Source organism: Periplaneta americana, chromosome 9 (assembly GCF_040183065.1).
Source record: "Periplaneta americana isolate PAMFEO1 chromosome 9, P.americana_PAMFEO1_priV1, whole genome shotgun sequence".
NCBI lineage: Eukaryota > Metazoa > Arthropoda > Insecta > Blattodea > Blattidae > Periplaneta > Periplaneta americana.
Window position 1 is genome coordinate 72,978,657 of NC_091125.1, and position 24,347 is coordinate 73,003,003.

A 24,347-nucleotide genomic window follows, 5' to 3' on the forward strand; every position below is an offset into this window, starting at 1 on the left:
CAGTAGTAAAACACTGCGTAAAAGAACATTCTAGATTTAAATTATTGTTAATTTTATATTTCAAGTGACCTTCCATCACTTTGCCTTGAAATCCAATACTGTACCTGATCAAAACGACATCAGTGAAGTATATGGCAGTAGACACAAAGTAGAAAGCTCCAGGAAAAGTTAGGAAAGTTGCATTGTACACGAGGGTGTACAATGGAGCAGATGCTAGAGGCATCAGAGTCTCTACCGTCGAGGTTAGAGAAAAAATTGTGCCTGAAACATAACAATGTGCCAACCACTTTAGTCATTTCACAAGCCATACCATAGGAAGGAGTTATGCATAATGAAATACACGGGATATTTTAGACAATTCTGCTTTCTTCGATTGCGAGAGGCCTCCACAGTTCCATTGTAATAATCTCAAAGAGTCACCCTGAAAAGGGCGGTTTTTGGTGCCATTGCTTTATTTGCTGTTGTACGGCCAATGACTCCAGTCAAGTGCCACTGCACTGAATAAAAAAAAAAATACACAGGATATCAAAAGCAAAGCCTAATGAAATCCAGATAATGTGGGGTTGGATTAGTTTGTAAAAGATACATAATTATAACATTCCTTTCGAAGAGAATCTACGATTTTACGAGAGGATGAGGCATGGTGATACTATCATTATCATTATCATCACCACCACCACCTACTTTACTGTCTGTTGATGTACCGTATATGAAAGTTATTCTGAGAATTAGTGAAATTTCTAACTCTGTCGCTGGTATATGCTTTGTATGGAAAAAGTTTCTTCTACGTCACAAGATGTTGCCAATATCTATACGTTATAGAAACAAAAGAGAACAGTATTGCCAAATACAAACATTAATTACTTTGTTGATTAAATCTTCTATCACTCTTTACTTAAAGCAACAATAAAAGTACATGACTATATACAAGTAATTAGCCTATACTCATATAGAATTATCCTCTGATCGAGGTTCTGGCTGATATGTACATCTATTATCAGGCAGTACGCCTCATTAGACGATGTGTGTGAGATGAAGAACAATTGTTTGTATGCATCTGAAGTCTGAGTAATGTAATATGTAACTAGTCGGCGATGTATGTAATGGAGGGGGAAAGGAACTAGCCATCCTACCCTATTATCTCCTGGTCTAGTTGCCTCATAAGTGGTGCCTTGTTGGTATCACTTGTGAGATACAGACCTGTCTTCGGACAGTTGACTAAACAAGAACAACATATAGAACTGTTGCAGTAAGTAAACACCTAAAATTAGAGATAAATAATCCTTAGAAACCTTTAATCTACGGTAATTTTTTAACAGCAATAACTACTGGAAACGATTTATAAAATATTATACTGATTTACTTAGTTTTAATCTTCAAAATCATAATACCAGTAATTACAGATTATTAAATATTTCAAATGTTTCTTCCATCAGCTTTTACTATGAAATGAAGTGCATGTGCTTTCTTAAGCCTGAGTCTCATAGCGGAAAAATATGTATTTCTAATAAACTAAGGAAATATGCATGTAAAGCAAAGTTACCAGACTTTTTTAACAATTTCTGGGGACAGATATCGATACCATATATGAAAAATTACCTTTAACATTTCTGTTAGTTTGTCATTAATTTATATTGTTTTCACACATGTTAAAGAATTAAAATACTCATTCTATTTACACATTCAAAATATTCGACTTAACTACTACTAAAATTGCTGGTATTTTTTGTGCGGATCTTCTCTGGATCCCAATTTTGCAGCAAATTCCTGACAGCTCATGCTGAAGTTGGTTATGATAACAAGCATGGCTGGAACAGTTTCTAAACTCATTCTGGATTTTTGGGATCTCCACATCATGTTCATAGAAGAAAAAAATTTTTTCATTGAACATCACATCCAGGAAGATGTGGAAAATTTTCGATCACCTTCTGGAATTGTATATAGAAAATAATTTTCCCCGATAAAATTTTAAAAAGTTCACTTTATTTTCTTCATTCCAATTTACTATTTTCTCTGAAGTCACGTATTTCTTCATGCACAAAATTTCATAACATAAATTCTTTCATCCAGGTCAAGTCCTTCTACATTAGAAGAAAAATAATGGAATGTCTCTTCAAAATTTTTGTCTTTCTGGAGGAGATCTCAGCAATATATCTCAGCAAAGATATTTTATTTTGTGAATGAATACCAAAGGCACAGTGATACTGAACAGCATTTTCATAAAATTATAATAATTAACACTTAAAATCCGGGAATATCTGGGGACAAGTTATTAAATTCGGAGACATTCTGGTGACGAAAAACAACATTTGGGGACTGTCCTCGAGAAACGGGAAAGTCTGATAACCTTAATGTAAAGTATTTTTGTATAGAAATTTATATTTGTACAATCACATGCATTGAAATGAAATGAAATGAAATGATTAGCCTAAAAATGTCCCGTTGGGCAAAGGCCTCCTCTTATAGAGGGAGAGCTCTGGTTGTCTCATGTGGTGAGCTATTCCGCGTAAGAGATGTTTGCATGCTTGGAATTGTTCACTTAGTTCACATTCTGCACTGTTTTGATATTGTTCACTTTACTTGTTTCTGTCGCACTGGTTTTAGTCACTATTCACTTGTCTTCTTAGATTTTTCCAATCGTTCCTATTTCTTGCTCTGCTTGACCAATGGCTTCCTACACATTCTCTGAAGAGGTCGGCCCATCTTGTTTTTGTTCTTCCGCGTGATCTCTTGCCAATGCGGGGGTTCCATAGTGTGACTTTCTGCGTCCATCTTCCGTCTCTAAGCCTTGCAACATGGCCTCCCCACTTCCATTTGGTGTTGGTGACTTGCAGTGCTGGATCTTCAATTGCTGACATCTTTTGGAGCACTTCGTTTGGAACTCAGTCCCTCAGTGATAAGCCTAGTATCCTTCTCAGCATTTTCATTTGGCATATTTGGAGATTGATAATGCATCACATGCATTATCAAGCTATATTGTCAAAAAATATCCATCTTGCATATGCTCCAGAATGACACAAGCAACATATATTCAATACATAAATCCGGGCTTTGATGATGATGATGATGATGATGATGATGATGATGATGATGATGACGACGACGACGATGATGATGATAATAATAATAACAAAAGTAATAATCATTACTACCATCACCACACACTAATCTTAGTATGCACATAAAACAATATTACTACAAAAATATTTTGTTGTTGTTTTCTAATGCCAGGCGTTTGACAATAAAGTCATTTGAGCTCTTGCACTCCAATATTTTTCAAAGATATTATCATGACCAGCCACTGAAGCACAGATTTTGAGGTGTTCCGAATCCATTTCTTGGTTTGAGTTGCACAATGGACAGTTAGGGGACTGATATATTCCACTTCTATGCAGGTATTTGGCCAAACAATCATGGCCTGTTGCCAATCTAAATGCAGCTACAGACGATTTTCGTGGTAAATCGGGAAATAACTGTGGATTTTGATGTAGAGAGTTCCATTTTTTCCCATGGGATTGTGTTATCAAATTTTGTTTGTTGAAGTCTAAGTATGTAGATTTAATAAATCTTTTCACAGAGTAATACGTAGATTTAGTAACAGGTCTGTAAGTAGCAGTGCTGCCCTTCTTTGCTAAAGCATCCGCATTCTCGTTTCCCAGGATTCCACAATGGGATGGTATCCATTGGAATACAATTCTTTTATTGAGTGATATTAATTGAGAGAGCATTTTAGTTATTTCTGCTGTTTGAGATGAAGGTGTGTGTTCAGAGACTATTGATAGAATAGCTGCTTTGGAGTCTGACAATATAACTGCATTTTTAAATTTACTGATGTGGCATAGAAGATTCCTGAGACTTTCACTTATTGCAATGATTTCTCCATCAAAACTTGTTGTTCCATACCCAAGAGATCTATAAAGTGAGAAGAAACAGCACATAACACCTGCACCGGCACCTTGTTCTCTGGAGATCAAGGATCCGTCAGTGTATAAATGAAGCCAGTTTTGTGGAGGGTATCTAATATTAATTGTCTCTAAAGACAATTGTTTTAGTATTTCAGTGTTTACTTCTGATTTCAGTATTTCGTCTGTTAAATTTAGATTATATTCCATATTTAATAGAGTTAATGGGTTTCGTTTAATTTGTAGGTTTTCTTTTAAATTCGGGATATTGATTTTCTGTTTTAATTCTTGAACAATGGATATGAAACTTTTTTGAGTTTTCAATCTACAGAGAGGACTGTATGAATGCCAATTGTTTCCTGGTAATCTAATAAGTTTTTCATATTGAATCAGTGCTTTTTCTTCTATTGTCATTTTGATGCTGTTAATATTAGCGAGGAATCTCATAGAATCTATTGGAGTTGTTTTGATTCCACCAGTAATGAGTCTGAGAGCTTGGTTTTGAACATATTCTATTTCGTTTATGAAAGGTGAAGTAATTAAAATTTCTCCGCAGTATGTCAGCACTAGCTGTATAAACATTTTGTATGTAGTGTTCAAAGTATTCCTAGAGCATCCCCATTTCTTTCCTGCTAGTCTTTTTAGAAGGGAGAATCTTTTACGAGCTTTTTCAGAAATGTATTTCAAATGGTTGCTCCATGTTAACTTACTATCGAAAATAACTCCAAGATATTTGGATTCATAAGTCCTAGGAAGGTGTTGGCCATTGTATTGGATATTGAATTCTCTTTCTTTTTTACCAAGTGAAAATATTTGGTAGTCACTTTTGCTTAAATTGAATGTCATCAAATTTGATGTATTCCATTCATGTAGTTGATTTAGAGCTTTAAGAGCAGAATTTTGAATTTTGTCTCTATGTCTGTAAGATCCGGAAGTCCACAAAACTATATCATCTGCAAATAGTGCTGTTTTCATGTTTGATTCCTCTAATAGGGAGGGTAAGTCATTTATATAAATATTGAATAAAGTTGTGCTGAGGACAGCGCCCTGAGGTAGACCTCGATATGTTTGTCTGTAACTACAAAAATATAGTACAGTAGAATCCCTCTTATCCGGCACCAAATGGACCAGGCTAGTTCCAGATACGAGATTTTGCCGGATAATTGGATAAATACCGGTACGTACAAAAACCAAGTTCGTATTTCATTGTGCCAGATGTTGAAACTGCACCATATGAAGTTTATTTCTCTATCACTTGCTTGTAATTGAATAAACATAAAAACTGTGTAGATATTCCTTATTAAAACACATCACACAAATGTTAAATGTTATGTTTTATATAACGACACTTGCAACTGCAGAGGTTATATCAGCATCGCCGGATGTACCGGAATTTTGTCCCGCAGTTCTTTTACATGCCAGTAAATCTACTGACATGAGCCTGTCACACTTAAGCACACTTAATCACACAAATAATACACTAATTTTAGGTTCGAATATTCACTGAAAATTAAAGTCATGCAAACTTCCTAATGTGGCAATACTGACAGCCCGAACATAATTAAACAAACGTGAAAGTGTGTGGATTTTCTTTATTAAAACGCATCACATAACACAAATAATAACTAATTTTAGGTTCGAATATTTACTGAAAACGAACGTTCATGCGAAATTTCTAATGTTGCAACAATGACGGCCCGGACATAATTAAACATAAAAATTGTGTGGATTTTCTTTATTAAAACACATCACACAACACAAATAATACACTAAGATTAGCTTCGAATATTCACTGAAAATGAAACTTCATGCAAACTTCCTAATGTGGCAAAACTGACGGCCCAGACTATGGCAATGTGGCAGATTTAATTTTTTTCTTTTTGGCCCAGCCGAAAGTGTCGTTGTTTTGGTATTGCCAGTTACGAAGGATTTTACTGTACATACAAATATCAGTACAGGTAACAAATTCATAAGCAGATGGACGCAAGCCAGGTAACACTGTAAGCCTATTGTTTTCGATTAGAATTAGAGTCTGGTTGGGCAGAAGAGACGGCCTACTGGCCTTAGCTCTGCCAGATTAAATTAATAATAATAATAATAATAATAATAATAATAATAATTGATTCAGATTTTTGCTAAATATGTGTATTTCGGTCAAATCTCAACGTAAATATACTATCATAACACTAATTTCATATGAATGCTCGCATTTTAATAAACTCTGTATACTAGTAATAATTTATTGTACTTACCAACTTCATGCTTGGGAACAGTTTTTGAAAGAATCGAACGAGACAGAGGACCAGTGACTCCTCCGAACAGACCAATAGTACAACCTGAAAATAATTATACAGCTCTCTTAACAGAAGAGCAAACTTATTTTTTTTTACATCAAACACTGAACTTAAAGTACCTCTACTTCAATATTTTCTACATATTTTTGTTATGTTACATGCATTTAAATGGTACTATAGTGTCTTCGATGTCCTAAGGTTACACTGGACTTTAAGAATGATAAAAATCCGTAGTATGGTTTTCCCCCAAAGAGAAGTACTTCTGCGAAGCCATATGAAGGGTACACGGGAATAACGATCAAGGTCCATTTTAGAAAATTTCGAGGAAAACGAATTTTAAAGTTTAAGCACTTAATACTTTCTTATGTGTTTATTTAATAGAAATTGACGTAGTGGAATGTCAAGAACGATTATTTCTTATTACTAGCTAGACCACACGATAGTACTTCCTTTCCACTATAATATGGCATTATTAACTCAATTTCGATTTTTGATGGACCTTGATCGTTTTTCCCGTGTACCCTTCATATGTTTAAGGCACTTAAAAGAATCATGTCTCTGCATGAGAAGGCTTCAAATAATGTATATCGGCTATCTACTGCTCAAGTCAAAATTCAACTCTGGTAGATTATTACGAACTATAAAAAGAAGCAAATAATGTACCACTTAGATGCCATTATGGTACCAAGAGAAAGCAAGTGGTGAGCATCATGCTTCATTCACTTTGATCTCCATGGAGAAAAATCTATGTATTACTTCGATAGACAAATTAGTGAGTTTTTTTTTTACGACAGTAAATGGAAAAGTCCTTTACTTTTGCCAACGATCGAATACATGTGCCATTAGTCAGTATGTGTACAAAATGCACTAAACTGGCCAGAAATAGATATAACTTTACCTAAGTACATGAACCAACTGGCAGGAGATAAAGCATAAATAATTGTGGATGCTGTCTTCGTGCCGAAGGCAATAAGAGCAAAAAATGTATCTGGAATCTTGAGCCAGGAGCTGAGGATTGAAACACCAAGAACTGTACCTGAAAGAGAAGACACAATAGTTGTCATCTAACCAACAAAAATATTTCTACTATTGTTACTTGGAAAATGTGGAAAGTCTATATGGATGATTTAAGACTTACGAACTTATTAACTGTAAACATTTACTTTGAATAAATAAGTAACTTCTACTATTCATGAAGCAAAAATTTTACTACAAAGTCGAGTTTAGTTATCTCAAATACCTTGGTTATATTTTAAGAGACAACAGTGTTGAAGATGAAGATTTTTAAATTAAGAATTATTCGTATTTATGAACTGCAATTAAAACAATTTTATATGGTATCTGCAATACTGAAACTAATTTAAAATTCTGTACAGTAATGATGGTGCCTACTTTGCTCTATGGGTCAAAGTGATGTTGTCATACTAAATGACAAATACATATAATACAAGAACCAGAAATGACATTTTTAAAATTAATATCAAGCTGTAGAAGACGTGATGGTCAGAAATTACACATCAGTCATATGGGTCAGACATAGTGAAAGAATGGACAGATTTTGGAAATATAGACATAAAGAAGAACACGACAAAAAACTTTCACAAAAACGGTGATAAGATCAATTTAAAATATTTAGAGACATGTGAGATGCATATAGAGTGTTAGTTGGGAGACCGGAGGGAAAAAGACCTTTAGGGAGGCCGAGACGTAGATGGGAGGATAATATTAAAATGGATTTGAGGGAGGTGGGGTATGATGATAGAGACTGGATTAATCTTGCACAGGATAGGGACCGCTGGCGGGCTTATGTGAGGGCGGCAATGAACCTTCGGGTTCCTTAAAAGCCATTTGTAAGTAAGTAAGTAAGAGACATGTGAGTCTAATAAAGATTAAACCATAACACAAATACTGGCCAGTTAGTGTTGTTGTTGTTGTTTTCTAATGCCAGGCGTTTGACAATAAAGTCATTTGACTTCTTGCACTCCAATATTTTTTAAAGATATTATCATGGTCAGCCACTGAAGCACAGATTTTGAGGTGTTCCGAATCCATTTCTTGGTTTGAGTTGCACAATGGGCAGTTAGGGGATGGCTAGTTACTGTAAAAGTATTAATATTATAACAGAAAAATATATGTTCATGTAGTGACACTACATCCTGGCCTCCTCGTTTCCCTGACCTCAATCCATGAGATTTTTACTAATGGGGACATTTACAAATCACATATTATATCTCTGCCTCTGTGCAACATCACAGTTTGCGATAGGGGGAAGAGAGCTAACAGAAGTTTGCAATACTTTCCAATATCTACGACCAAGATAATTGAAATTTACTGGTCACTCACTGGCTGAGATATAGTAAAAGAACTGTAAAAGGAATTGTGTATTCAAGACCTATAGAGAAAATAGATAACACTGAAATTGAGGACGTAGCTCCAATAAGGGCCCATAGCCCCATAGGCCCTTTTTCCGGAGAATGCATAAATCGATTCTCCGTAGTTTCTTTGTTATGAGAAATGTTGAGCAGTAATGCTGATAAACCTGTTTATTTTAATATATTTTATATGCCCTGCACTGTTTTTAAAAATTTAAACTCTATATATCTCAGAACAGCATTAAGGAGTATGGGCCCTTATTGCAGCTACGTCCTCAATTGTTCTCCAGCGTTTTGGTGAAGGATCTCAGCAAATACAATACAACAAATACAATCTGCTGATCCGGAGCTGCGCTCAGGCTTGGGTTGGATCTCCGTTTGGTCTGACTGATTGGTTTCTTTTGAGGTTTTCCCCAGCTGTGGGACTGATGCCGGGTGGTCTATGGCAAGTCCTCGGTCTCACTTCACTTCATCCCGTTTGGTCCAATTACCTGATTGGATTTTTCCCGAGGTTTTCCCTAACCATAAGACAAATGCCAGGTAATCTGTTGACGAATTCTCAGCCTCACCTCATCACTCTACATCTTGCCAAAAAATTGTAAAAAATTGAAATTGTAAAAAACTGTAAAAATTATAATTGTAATCTTGTAAAATTTTGACTTGTTCCACATCTTAAAGCTTCATTCCTAATGTAATATCTATGGAATACAATAAATGAAATAAAAAAAAAACACCTGGAATACGTGAGAGAGTAAGACAGTCCATAATGTAGCATTTAGAAGCCTGTATTAGAACTTATGGTGACTATTTTGAGCATTCTCTATAAAATGATGCATGGACTTTGTAAACAAAAGATGTAAAAAGAAAGTTATAATAAGTAAACATGTATCGACTAAAAAGTACTTGTAATTAAAAACAAAGAAAAACTATTATATTTACATTACCATTTTTCCTTGTTTTCAGGCCCTCTATACATTCCTCAAAGATTTCCCCATATATTAGTTAACACGCTGCATAAGAAATATTGACGCAAGTGTTATCTTAAAAAGACATTCCATTACAAATTCTTAAAAATGTGTTTCGTATGTTTGAGCTTCTCCCACTATGCATATACTTGTCAAGAGATATTTTATGGTAAATGCCATGCCAATGCAGCAGCAGCAGCAATAACAACAACAACAACAGTAATAATAATAATAATAATAATAATAATAATAATAATAATAATAATAATAATAATAATAATAATAAATGTATCAGAATTAAGCCGTGTGGTTTGTTATGATCTTGTTTCACATCTTAGCAGGTCTCTTTCCTTTACACAAGTAGTGCAACATTATTTATTTAGTAATCCTTTTTTCATTCATTCTATTGACAGGTACTCTTCCTTTCTGTCTTAATTTACTAACGTCCTCGAGTACAGCTCTATCCACTGGTCCTTGTTTCGTTTTTGATACCATTTTGTGTAAACAGTCGTATGACTTCATAAATCACATTTATTATTATTATTATTATTATTATTATTATTATTATTATTATTATTAATTTGCCACCTCAGCTTCATCGTTATCAAAGTCCTGGGGACTGTCCCTGAAAAAGTGGAAAAAATTTGTGGGAGACAAAGTGACTGGCTAAAATTTTGTACGAATTCTCCAGTTTCTTTTGTCATTTAAATTTTAACATCACTTTATTATCGTCTCTGAAAGTTGAATAAAGAATAACAATAACAATCAACTTCTTGAACGTTGCGCACACGCACCCCCCCCTCCCCACCAACTTCATCGCCACCACCACCAGCAGCAGCAGCAGTAGCAGTAGCACCATCACCATCCGCAATTATCTACAGTCCTATCTATTTGATCTGTTCCATATCTATATTGTGAACAATCACCTACATGAATTGTGGGAATCCTTAATTAGCAATGTAAGTATGCCTAAGCACATAACAAGGGATATAGGTTTAGTTCAGTCACAAGTGAAGTTACTGATAAATTTAAAATCTGAATTGGTTAAAATGCAAGCAATTCAAAAACAGAAGGAACTTCTACATGATTAAAATTTCATACCGGTACCAGTCATTTATGTAAACTGGGATTTTCAATATTTTCAAATTGTATTATAGACGAGAACAGACAGATGAACACATTAGTACTTCTGGATTTCTAAAAACTATTGAGGATATTGTGAAAAAAAATACTGGTATGCAAGACAATAATTCACACAATTACTGCAAACCGAAGCACTGGATAATAACTAGTTACTTAGCTAACTAGGTATCTAGTTTACTTGTTCATTATTTAACCAGCTAACAAGTATAATATATTTTAGTAAATTCTGTTCTCAGATATGTGAGTCATTGGACGGAAAGAAACAATTCAGCAGAACACACAATACCTGACGGGAGAAAACTTGCCTGTCACTGTGAGAAGCATGCTCACACTTGAGTATGTCGTGTATTCGTGGATGTCCCACTCGAACTTCTTCCTAGTGAACAGAAATGACACTGAAGCTTCTCCTGTAAAACAGAGAGCATGTAGTGTTCAGACAATAGTGCAACCAATACTAGATTATCTTCATATGATCTAATTACTACTGGGTGTTCATTTCAAAGTGTGTCATGACGTCACTGTTGTTGGGTCACCGATTTGAAGCGAGTTTCAGTTTATATGTTAGAGAAGTTGCCTATTATTTAAGGCATTCTTCAATCTGAACTTGAGAATGTGTACGGTATAACTTGAACGTCGTAGCAACAGATGGCGGTCTGTACGGTCTGTGTGCTACCATAACCTCTTTCGAACTGTGTTTTGCGCCGGCAAGTCGTACGCAGGGTATTTGTTATCATCGGTTGCGTATGGTAACATTCCACAACACAAATCAAATGCTCCGTGTCCATGTTGACCGTCGAAGTTAATGTCAACAAATATGTAAGTAATCGTCTTAACCCTCTCCCCATATCTCGACAGTACGTATTTCCAAACAGTTCACATTCCTGCCACTACCGGCGTTACCGTACGTATCGGCACGTACTCTTCAGAATGAACGCCATACTTGCTAGCCAACTTCTCTGCCTCTTAGATTATACACCTGAGCTGCGGAAGTGTAGGAAGATTGAATTCTCTAGACTCATCAGCTAGCCACATGACGGCATGCAGCGAGCCAAGACACATTTTGAACTGAACACCCAGTATACTTACACTAAGTAGGTGCTCCTGCAAAGTACCAGTATCTCTTAAAAGTGAACTAGAATTGCTGATTTGTTTTTATATACCAGTAATGTCAGGTCCGGGGTTCGATCCCAGGTGGTGACAGGATTTTTTCTCGTTACCAAACTTTCAGAACGGCCCCGAGGTTCACTCAGCCTCCTATAAAATTGAGTACCGGGTCTTTCCCGGGGGTAAAAGGCGGTCAGAGCATGGTGCCGACCACACCACCTCATTCTAGTGCCGAGGTCATGGAAAGCATGGGGCTCTACCTCCATGCCCCCCCAAGTGCCTTCATGGCATGTTACGGGGATACCTTTACCTTTTATACCAGTAATGTCAATGTGTTACTCAAAAGCAGTTTTTAAACAATTTCGATGTGTAAGCGTTCAAATTATCATCCTAACAAACTTCAAATTCTTCACTAAAGCTGTCCTGTCAAATAACATGATTCCCTAATTCTAATTAGAAATAGTAGTAGTACAGGGTCTACTGTCAGCGACTTGCGCAGATCTGTTATGCAGTAGGATACGTTCCCTTGCAGGTGAAATTCATGCGTGTTGGCACTTTATTATTACTTACCAAAGTTTTTAAAGTGTTGTCCCTTGGCGCAAATTTTCGGTGGCAACGACTCCAACACGGATATTTAGCAAATGTATTGTTTATAAATAATCTTTGTTTGATTGTAAACAGCGGCCAAGGCAGATATTTATGGTTGGTGAAGGGCAGGTGGTAAGTGAAAGCGACAGAACAGCAGTCTGACACAATATTGGCTATTTGCTAGACTGGTGATGGTGGTGGTGGTGGTGGTGGTGATGGTTGTGGTGGTGGTGGTGGTGGTGGTAGTGATGGTGGCACTAGCAGTACCAGTAGCAGCAGCAGCAGCAGTAAAAAAAGGGGTTTTTGAAAATTCTTCAACTTATGCACACCAGACTCTTGGCCTTTTTGCGCTAACCCTTAGCCCATCATATGAGTTCTAGCTCTGTATTCTTGGTAAATTCCAGAACCTTCGCTCCTCTGTTAGTGTCATTCATATTGCTCGGTGACAAGCTTTCAGAGAGTTGGGGTCTCCTCCTCTCTAAGACACCACATTCAAGCAAAGTTTGATTGTGTCTCAAAGAATTCCAATGCATCAATATTGATCACTCTCCATAAATATTTCTTAGTAAAGATCATTTAAAATTGACCAATTTTACAAAATTAAAGATATGTTACTTTACTCTTATTAATATACACTTCAAGAATTTTAGAGCACTGTTATATAAATTGAAGTGAAACAAAGAGACAAGAAATAAGACTAATCAACAAACAATCTAAACAAATAAAATAAAATATGCACTATTCAATAAAACTGTTCCATCCATCTCAAACTTCAAGACGTTTATAGAAATTTAATAATTCAGAATAAAAATAATAATTAAAAGAACAAGTTTAACACAAATTTCAAATTAATTTTTAAGGAAAGTCTTAGAAATGAGTACATTCACAATAAATAAATGCAGACAGTTCAAAATGTCATGTTATACGACTTCTGCCTAATTACTATTTGAGTAATAGTAGGAGAGAGTTGCATTCGAAAGAACATAGTTCAGAAACTTCCCACTGTCTGACTTACCATGATCACAAAATTTCAGATGTAGACCATTACATTAAAAGCTTGCCATACTACCTTTCCTACATACAGAATGACCTGGAAAAATGATCATGGACCTCTTAAATATTACAACCGCAGAACTTGTCTACAGAAAAGAAGATCCCCCTACTTTCATACATTATTCTGGTTCTGGTACAAATCCAGACTTATTACTAGTAACATCAGATATCCATCACGAAACCAAGAAAAAAATAATTGAAGACCCTGGATCTGGCCATAGAGTCATCATTGCTTCTATCCATCTCCACCAAAACAGAAGAAAAGAACCCTACAATAACAAAACAACATGGAACTTTAAGAAAGCGAATTGGAAACTATTTACAACAGAACTCGAAGAACACCTCAAGCTCAACACACCACTAATGGAAAATACAAACTCAGATAGATTGAACAAATATTTCTGTGAATCTATTCTTAAAATTGCAAAAAAACCACATCCCACGAGGCAAACCAAAAAAATACACCCCATTCTGGACAGAAAACTTGAATTTATTGAAACAAGATAGAGATAAAGCAAGAACCAAAGCAGAACATAGCAAAACACCAGAAGATACTCAAGATTGGAGGAAGAAGACAGCCATTCTTAAAAAAGCAATTATAACAGCAAAAAAGAACAGTTTTAATAAATTTATTGAAAATATTAATTACAGAACCGATAGTGTTAAAACATATAAATTTCTGATGAATATTTCCAATACACAGGAAAATACTAGCCAACCTATTATTCATAATAACAAAACACTAACAGATAGCAGAGATATAGCAAACGCATTTAATAAACACTACTCAAACTCTCACAGATTACATCCCAATATCAAAAAAACTGACAAATTTATCAAAAGAGAATTACATAAAAATAATAAAAACAATATTACTAGTACAAAACCTGAAATATTTCATCAAAATTTTACTTCCAAAGAATTAACTATAGCTATACAAAATTTAAAAACCAAGAAATCTCCTGACCCCGACAACATTCATTCCGAATTTTTTAAACATATGGGGGAAAAAGCCAAGTCTGTACTTTTATCCATTTTCAATTTATCGTGGAACACCTCAATTCCTGCAGCTTGGAAAAAAGCAATCACTGTACCAATTCACAAAAAAAGGGAAACCTGCTCATGATGTTAATACTTATCGACCAATAGCACTATTAAGCATGATAGCAAAAACCATGGAGTCCATGATCTCCAACAGATTAACTTGGTATTTAGAATCTCAAAATCTTTTATCACCAAGACAAGCCGGCTTTCGACAAAAGACAGTTTTAACAAGAAAGAAGATACCTTGGCAATATTTATTGACTTTCAGTTAGCATATGATTCTGTTTGGAGAAATAAATTATTACTAAAACTCCAGAAATTAGGTATCTCCAGCAATATGTTCAGATGAATATCAGAATTCCTTAGTCAAAGATTCATTGCCACTAAATGCAATAACTCACTTTCTAATTACAGACAAACATATCGAGATCTACCTCAGGGCGCTGTCCTCAGCACAACTTTATTCAATATTTATATAAATGACTTAACCTCCCTATTAGAGGAATCAAACATGAAAACAGCACTATTTGCAGATGATATAGTTTTGTGGACTTACGGATCTTACAGACATAGAGACAAAATTCAAAATTCTGCTCTTAAAGCTCTAAATCAACTACATGAATGGAATACATCAAATTTGATGACACTCAATTTAAGCAAAAGTAACTACCAAGTATTTTCACTTGGTAAAAAAGAAAGAGAATTCAATATCCAATACAATGGCCAACACCTTCCTAGGACTTATGTATCCAAATATCTTGGAGTTATTTTCGATAGTAAGTTAATATGGAGTAACCATTTGAAATACATTTCTGAAAAAGCTCGTAAAAGATTCTCCCTTCTAAAAAGACCAGCAGGAAAGAAATGGGGATGCTCTAGGCATGCTTTGAACACTACATCATCATCATCATCATCATCATCATCATCATCATCATCATCATCATATCCGTCACGTATTAGACTCTACAGGATCTGTTACGGTCTCATGCCAGCGCTTTCGTGGTCTTCCCAATTTCCTCTTTCCTCTTGGTACATAAGTAAGAATCTGTTTAGGCCATCTAGTGCGATCCATCCTTTCGACATGTTTTTTCCACTGAAGTCGATATTGTTGAACAAAATTAACTATAGGATCCATTTTTAGTTCCTGCAATATGTCCACATTTTTACGGTGTTCCAGCAAAGAGCATCCCACTGTTCATCTCGTGAACCTCATTTCAGCTGTCGTCAGCCTTTGCTCATCAGCTTTTCTGATTGTCCATGCCTCACTACCGTAGGTGAGGACTGGTCGAGCTAGTGTTTTATATTCCTTTAGCCTTATATGTTTCTGAACATGGGATGATTTGAAGACGGTGTTAATTACGCCGGTGATTTTTATAAATTTAGATATTTTGTTCGACATATCTTCAGCAGTGATGTAAGAGAGGTTATAACCTAAATAGTTAAAGGAATTAACATGTTCAATTAAAGTATTATTTATCATGATCTTACTTGGAATTGGATTCTCTCCCGAAAATGCCAGGATTTTTGTTTTCTCTTTTGAGAGTTCCATATTGAAATCTGAGGCGGTTATTTGCAAATTATAAATGGCTCTTTGTAAAGCATCCTCTGTTTTAGCGATAATAACCTGATCGTCGGCAAACATTAGTGTATCGAGAACTGTGTTTCGATTAATTTGAATTCCAGCATGATGACTTTGCCTCCAAATGTATAAAATATGGTTCATATATATAATAAACAACAGAGGGGAAAGACCGCACCCTTGTCTAACACCTTGGTTTATGGAAGTCCAGCTAGTAGTTCCGCATTCAGTTCTTATGGCAATTTCATTTTGTTGATACAAATTATAAATGGAGAGAATGATTTGGTTTGGCACTACATATAAAATGTTTATACATCCAGTGCTGACATATTGTGGAGAAATTTTAATTACTTCACCTTTCATAAACGAAATAGAATATGTTCAAAACCAAGCTCTCAGACTCATTACTGGTGGAATCAAAACAACTCCAATAGATTCTATGAGATTCCTCACTAATATTAACAGCATCAAAATGACAATAGAAGAAAAAGCACTGATTCAATATGAAAAACTTATCAGATTACCAGGAAACAATTAGCATTCATACAGTCCTCTATGTAGATTGAAAACTCAAAAAAGTTTCATATCCATTGTTCAAGAATTAAAACACAAAATCAATATCCCGAATTTAAAAGACAACTTACAAATTAAACCAAACCCTTTAACTCTATTAAATATAGAATATAATCTAAATTTAACAGAAGAAATACTGAAATCTGAAGTAAACACTGAAATACTAAAACAATTGTCTTTAGAGACAATTAATATTAGGTACCCTCCACAATAAGTTTTGCACTCATTGCAATAAGTGAAAGTCTCAGGAATCTTCTATGCCACATCAATAAATTTAAAAATGCAGTTATATTGTCAGACTCCAAAGCAGCTATTTTATCAATAGTCTCTAAACACACACCTTCATCTCAAACAGCAGAAATAACTAAAATGCTCTCTCAATTAATATCACTCAATAAAAGAATCGTATTCCAATGGATACCATCCCATTGTGGAATCCTGGGAAACGAGAATGCGGATGCTTGCAAAGAAGGCAGCACTGCTTCTTACAGACCTGTTACTAAATCTACGTTTTACTCTGTGAAAAGATTTATTAAATCTACATACTTAGACTTCAACAAACAAAATTTGATAACACAATCTCAAGGGAAAAAATGGAACTCCCTGCATCAAAATCCACAGTTAATTCCCGATTTACCACGAAAATCGTCTGTAGCTGCATTTAGATTGGCAACAGGCCATGATTGTTTGGCCAAACACCTGCATAGAATTGGAATATATCAGTCCCCTAACTGTCCATTATGCAACTCAAACCAAGAAATGGATTCGGAACACCTCAAAATCTGTGCTTCAGTGGCTGGCCATGATAATATCTTTGAAAAATAATGACTTTATTGTCAAACGCCTGGCATTAGAAAACAACAACAACAACAACAACAACAACATACAGAATGAGTTATCATGAACATTGATTTCAATTCAATCTATGTAGAGATAGCGAAGAAATCCCAAGATGTGAGTTTCGGCTAAAATATGGAGGAATAAAAATTCATTGCAGCTTATATAGAGTGTCACACAGCAGGATGTCCATAGCTTGCCTACCTGTTTCTGGGATTATTTTGAGTGAAAAAGTTCTGACCAACATGGGTCCGAATTGCAACGGTATCTAAGAAAACATAATTCTAAATTAATAATTTTACTTGTGATTTAATTAAAACAATATGCAACCTCGTCATACGAGTGTAGTTCAGTTAATTCTAAACAGAATGCGCGCACAATGCTCAGCTACATAACTTTGGTTTATACCCATTTCACATCCATAGTGTCCAGGTTCTGCAACCAAATGATGTTCCTCATCTTATCAGACAAGGCAAGTGGCTGTAGCAAGATGGTGCACCTCCACATTTTGGCAGTGTGTGACTGCATTTTTAAATCAACAGTATCCACATCGTTAGATTAGCCAAAGAGATCCAGTGGCTTGGCCACCAAGATCACCAAATCTGTCTCCATTATATTAATAGTTAATTCTAAACAGAATGCGCGCACAATGCTCAGCTACATAACTTTGGTTTATATCCATTTCACATCCAAAGTGTCCAGGCTCTGCAACCAAATGATGTTCCTCATCTTATCAGACAAGGCATGTGGCTGCAGCAAGATGGTGCACCTCCACATTTTGGCAGTGTGTGACTGCATTTTTAAATCAACAGTATCCACATCGTTAGATTAGCCAAAGAGATCCAGTGCTTGGCCACCAAGATCACCAGATCTGTCTCCATTAGATTACTTTCTTTGGGGGAACATATCAGTTGTGTATGCTGCTCGGTCAAACACAAGGGTCGATCTTCTTCGGAAAATAATGGAGTGTGAGTGAAGGCTTCAGAAATGATGGCGGTGTTTTAATAAGAGCGATAAACTCTCTTACAGACAGAGCTCAAAGATGCATCGACAACGTTGTTGGTCATTTCGAACCTCAAATTTGACAAATCAGAATGTGTATTCCTCAAAACAAAATTGCAAAGTCAATCACAAGTAATAAAATTATTAATTTAAAATAAATGTGTTTTATGTAGATACCGTTCGGACCCATGTTGATTAGAACTTTTTCACTCAAAATTATCCCAGGAGCACGTAGGTGAGGTATGGACATCCCACTGTGGGGACACCCTGTATAGAATTTGAAACACACTAATTTCAAATTGTGATAACAAATTAACGTGATGAGGTGTGACAGTATTTTGCCATCATAGCTGTGATAGCTCCGGAAAAATCGCTGTGACGGATAATGACGATTTTGTCACAGTGTGATTTTTGTGTTCAGGTGATTCTAGGCTATTGCATTCGTGTAATAAATATCTCACTCATAAATAAATAATCAATTTATGCCACTTATACTTCAGTAATGTTATAGAAACCTTAAAATATCTTTCTCCAACTTGAAGGGCAGGATACAGTTGTAGGACCTTTCTTCTTCACGCAGCATACACTGAATGGCAAGTCGAATTTGGACATGCTGAAGGAGTTCACGTTCTTTCAGATCAAACATTTTCTTCCAGCAAGATGGGGACCCTCTGTCTTGGCATTTGCAGGTACGAAGAGAGTTGAATATGACATTTTCCAGATGGGTTGGAAGTGACAGTCCAATTCCGTGGCCACCCAGGCCGCCTGACATTACCCTTCTTGATTTCTTCCTGTGGAACTATGTCAAGGATGATGTGTATGCGACCAAAGTGAAAAACTTGGAGCAACTATGTGAGAGCATCATAGCAATCGCAACGGTCACACCACACATGCTGTAGGTAACTTGGCATGAAATGGAGTATCGTATTATCTGGACCTCCTTCATGTGACTCATGAGTCATGGGGCTCATGTGGAGGCTTACTGACGTTTTTGCAAAAACTTGATGACTGACTTTCAATGCATGTAAGGTTTATTTTGATATGTCATATACACTTGGGATACAGACCAACGAAATTAGGGTACTTCAAATGGGATGTGTATATATTGTGTACATATACTGTAGTATATAAATTATATATACAATATATATTGAGTACTATAGAGAAATTTAAAAACATTAGAGTCTAACTGTAAGAGAATGCAGAAGTAATGAATGCTGTCCATTTATTTTGAGATTTGGATTAAAAAAATGCAAACCATTAGAATTGCAATATTAACTAATTAACTGATTGCTGAGAAATTTCTTACCCCATGCTTCAGAAAATAGCACCAATTGATATGAGTCCCTGTTGTTATTTGTCTGGTGATCCCTTTTTCCATAGAAATTCCAGGTATTGGTTTGCTAGGAATGTGGTATAATGTAATAGTTTCTCATTATGATGACTAATTTTATTATGTAGAACTGTTGGAATTACCAGTAAGTTTACAGCTGTGGAGTATACAATAATTATTACTCAATTTTAAGATTGCAGCGCCATTTAAAAAGGAAAACTTGGAATTATGATGGGAGGAGGAACTTTGTCCATCACCAATTTCACTCAATATTATCAAAATTAGAAATTTTGTCAATGACGCGAAAATGCGATGCATTGTTATGCTTTTATGAAGCATCAGACAATACGCACAGAGATAAAAGTATGTGTATGTACGTATAAATTCATGTCTGTAAGAAATATAACAAAACAACCAAACATATCAACAGAAGCTATCGTTTGCCTAACTTTCAAGCGCTGTCCCTGAACAAAGAAAAGCATAACGTGAAGCAAATTACAAACCATCCATAGTGATGATGCTGGTGGAAACAGCAGCGATGACGAGAAAGATGACAGTACGGCCATGATGTTCCCTTTTTTGACAGCATTTTCGCAGCATGTTGACAAACAGGCGCCAATCAAAAAGACTCCGTAGTTTTTTTGCCAAAGTGTGTTCATTCTGGAACATAACTTGCATTAAAACAGTATAATGAACTCAATACTACAGAATTATCTAAAAAGCGAGATAAGCCTTAATGATTTTAGAAAATAAATTTTTGATGGACAGAGTTTAAGACTGAAGCAAGAAGGATGGTAAAAGGATAATGATTTTTGCACATTGTTTTTAACATGTCATTATACTTGACCATCTGCATCAAATAAAATTAAAAACTTAACCATTTAAAACCATAATTTTCATATTTAATTAAAAGGTGGGCATTAAAAATATAACAATTATTATTTTTTTTACAAGGTACATATGTGATGCTGCATAAAAAAATCTATTCCAAGTTTTTCCACGAAAATATATTACGTCTTTAACATCCTCGATACAGTAAAAGTTCGTTTTCAGCATGAGTCTATATAAAGGAATCTGGCTTGAACTACTGAAAGAATATGTTCATATTCAATATCTACGAGTCAATACAAACGAAAACAATGCACATAAGACAGAATGAATAAATTAAGGAAGGAAGAAAAAGTGAAAAGAAATTTTCTCATGAAATTTCGGCCGGTGTATGGGACCAGTGCCCATCCAACATAGTGATGAATTTGGGGAGATATGGTACCGGTCAGTAGCCGTAAAAGTTTGGGGGAGGGAATCATCGTGCTAACCACACAGTAACCCCGTACTAGTTACGTGATCGTTCACCTTTGCTGAGCTATGTGGACATGAGTTCAGCAGTCTGTCATCCGGATAGCCTGGCGTAACAAGCCTGACCCCTATGGTCTTACCTATCTGCTCTGATGATGAAACATATATGTAATTCCGAAATGTTGGAAATGTTAAGTTCCAGGACATGGTGAAACACACAAAAGCTTAATAAAATTCTGATATTAATTTACATTAACTTACATAATATTTATGTTTCGCCAAATATTAAGAATACATGTCAATTTCATTTTAAACCCAGTAACTCTCTTATTTGGATTTCACCCCTAGCATCTTGCTTCCTTTCCCCCCTTCACAGAGGCAAGTCCATGTGTATTAGATAGGGTAATCCATTGCAAATTATAGAAGTTATGTGTTTAAGAGAATGTTGAAGATAGTAACGCTCATCAGGTGACTCATTCAAGTGGCCCGCCAGAGAGTTTGGAGGTAGCTTAATAAGAAGTGTTGAAATTATAGCTCCTACATTGGAATTAAATTTTTCAATGTCTACATAAGTTGCAAAATTGGTTGAATTTATGACGAAGTTATAAGAACTAAATGTGAATAAGACAATATAAACTATTCAGAAATATCTGATTTTAAATTAATGTCTTTATGCACATACTTGTCAAACTTACAACTACTACTTTTAGTCGATTATTTAGTTTTTAATAGATTAGTTTTACTTTACATAAATTATAGCCAATTATCTTCATCATATCCAAGAGGTTTTCATTAATGTCATGTGATGTTCGAACATGAGAGGGGATATCAAGATATTACAAATTTCGCCTTACTCCAAAGGCATCCAACAATATGTAGAAGTGAAGCATGTAAACTAAAAGAAGCGAGTTCTTTAAAAACCGGTAAGAGGCCTTATGTTCGGTTCATATTTGCCGAATCTCTGTAGAACCTTTCCCCTTCCTTATGTTCGGTGCCTTTCTTCTTAGTTCCTCCCCTGTTGCCCTTTTATGTTTTAGCTGCATAAGGATGTCAGGCACATACCGTATCTTGCAAAGTTCAGAACTTCAGATGTCTAACTAACATTGGTAAGCTTCGGCATTACTCAGAAAAATAATTTACTTAACCCTAACAAGCCATTTGTTATTCACAATTGTGTTTTAGACATCCTCTGCTACCAAGCTCCCGAAACTATGTATATGGAATGTGGTCCCTCTATCGGATTATTATTAGGCATGACAATAAAACATCAAGTGTGGGAATGAAATTCAATTAACAGAACAAGAGTTAAATGCAAATATACACGAGGGCTTATTTTCTTCTGATATTAACACATTTGCCTGCTGGAAAATGAAGTCGATTTCCCCAAGCTACAAAAATATTTGTGTATATCACAAGCTACAGTTTCCGCCGAGAGACTCTTTGATACAATTGGACTGATATGTGACAAAAAAAGAAACAGACTGGATTCAGGAAGCTTATTTTCCTAAACAACTTTTTTTCAATGACATGTATTAACTTTTGCATCATTCAACCAATGTCTCCCTCTAGAAGGAACATGCTGCACCATGGGAAGTGGTCTAAAGCGCACTAGTGTGATAATTATGACTAATGGAGCAATGGTGAAACGTTCGTAGGGCAAATGGGAGTACCCCGCAAGAATATACCACCTAACACAGTCTTTATATACTACAAATTTCAGGTGAACCTGCCGGCATTCAAATCCTGGTTACCAGTGTGAAAAGCTGATGCTCTAGCTGGCCAGCTAATGGTGCACCACTGAAAAAAAAAATCTTTAGCATAATAAAAGACAGATAATATTGTTAAACATTTACGAATGTGATGTGTAGAATAATGTATTAGCATTACTGAACTCCCTTTAACAAATTAAGGATAATCATGCTATTAGTAAAATAGCAAAAAACATTCAATATTCTTTTAAGTATTTAAATTCTTTGTTGTGTTTTGTTTTCAGTATTTACTTTTAAAGTTGTAATATCGAGTAACGAAGCTCTGAACAGGCTGTTGATGCTGGTACCATGTACTATGAAATAAGAACTAATACACTAATTTAAACTTAACAAATAGGTGCACCGTCAGCTTTCCACAGTTTGAATTCAGGTAGGTCCAAATAGAATTTGTGGTGAACAGGTGGTGTTTGATGTTAAATTTTTATGGGATACTTCCGTTTCCATCATTGCTCCATAAATCACCATCTCGTGCTATGTGGATTACCTATCAAGATTCACTAAGGGCAATGCTATGGCAGAAAGACTACTCCTAGTGGGGACAGTGAGGTGAATAATGTCAAATCTAGTACCCACCAAATGTACATGGACATCGTAATGCTGGTGTTATATTCCAGTTAGACAAACATGTTCCAGAGATTCTGAGTGTGCAAACTCACGTCCTTGGAAGAAACTGATTCCTGCACGAAGAATAGGATGTACAATGCTGCAGTTAGGCAGGCCATGCCACAGGTAGCGAACACCGTTACATAGCCATACTCTCCGCTCACTGTGAAGAGGTGTGCACTCACGTATGTCCCCACAAGATATCCAGTGAACAGGCTCGCATCCAACATCCCCATTCTGAAACAGAATCCAGAAAGTAATCCATGTAGGATAAAATTTCCTATCAAGAACACTACTGTTCGACCTGACAGACATTACGATTAGAGTATTTCGGTTTTACCCAAGACTGAGGTGTTGGTGACATATCTATACAACAGAAGCATGGTGTAGTCATCTCGTGCTGGTTATGTGGGCGACAGCACGTGGAAATCTTACAGAGTAGACGCATTTTCGTTCACAGCACATCCAAGGTCATGATTCAACCGTGGAACAGCTTGTATCAGGCAGTACATCTCACAGAGGAAGAACAATAATTGTTGTGTATATTTCAAGTCTGATTAGTGAAATATGTTACGAGTCAGCAATGTATGCAATGAAGGGGGAAAGAACCACCCTACACCATTATCCCCTGGCTTCATTGCCTCATGAGTTATGTCTCATTAGTGTGACTTATGAGGTTCTAACCAGTCTTTGGACTCCAATGACTTTACATATTTCAGTTAACCTTGACAAACTCATTTCATTTCCTAATTATTATTATTTGTTTTATTGTTGTTGTTATACAGTGAGGCCCAGCAAACATTCCTGATGTTTTTGTCGGCTGACCAGCAACAGGTCCCCCCTCCGATACTATCACTGTTTGCATCTGTGAATAATTCATGGTGCTTTGC

General features: G+C 35.7%; 1 protein-coding gene across 1 annotated transcript in view; it reads right to left on the bottom strand.

Moving 5' to 3' along the window:
• Positions 1-24,347, bottom strand: part of LOC138706091 (probable peptidoglycan muropeptide transporter SLC46) — a 58,346-nt gene that overhangs the window by 10,552 nt on the left and 23,447 nt on the right. The window contains exons 4-9 of the mRNA XM_069835042.1: positions 23,511-23,694; positions 20,293-20,449; positions 10,982-11,083; positions 7,095-7,232; positions 6,155-6,238; positions 105-261 (exon numbers count right to left, since the gene is read on the bottom strand). Coding sequence (XP_069691143.1) covers positions 105-261; positions 6,155-6,238; positions 7,095-7,232; positions 10,982-11,083; positions 20,293-20,449; positions 23,511-23,694 — 822 coding nt within the window. The remainder of the gene's footprint in view (positions 1-104; positions 262-6,154; positions 6,239-7,094; positions 7,233-10,981; positions 11,084-20,292; positions 20,450-23,510; positions 23,695-24,347) is intronic.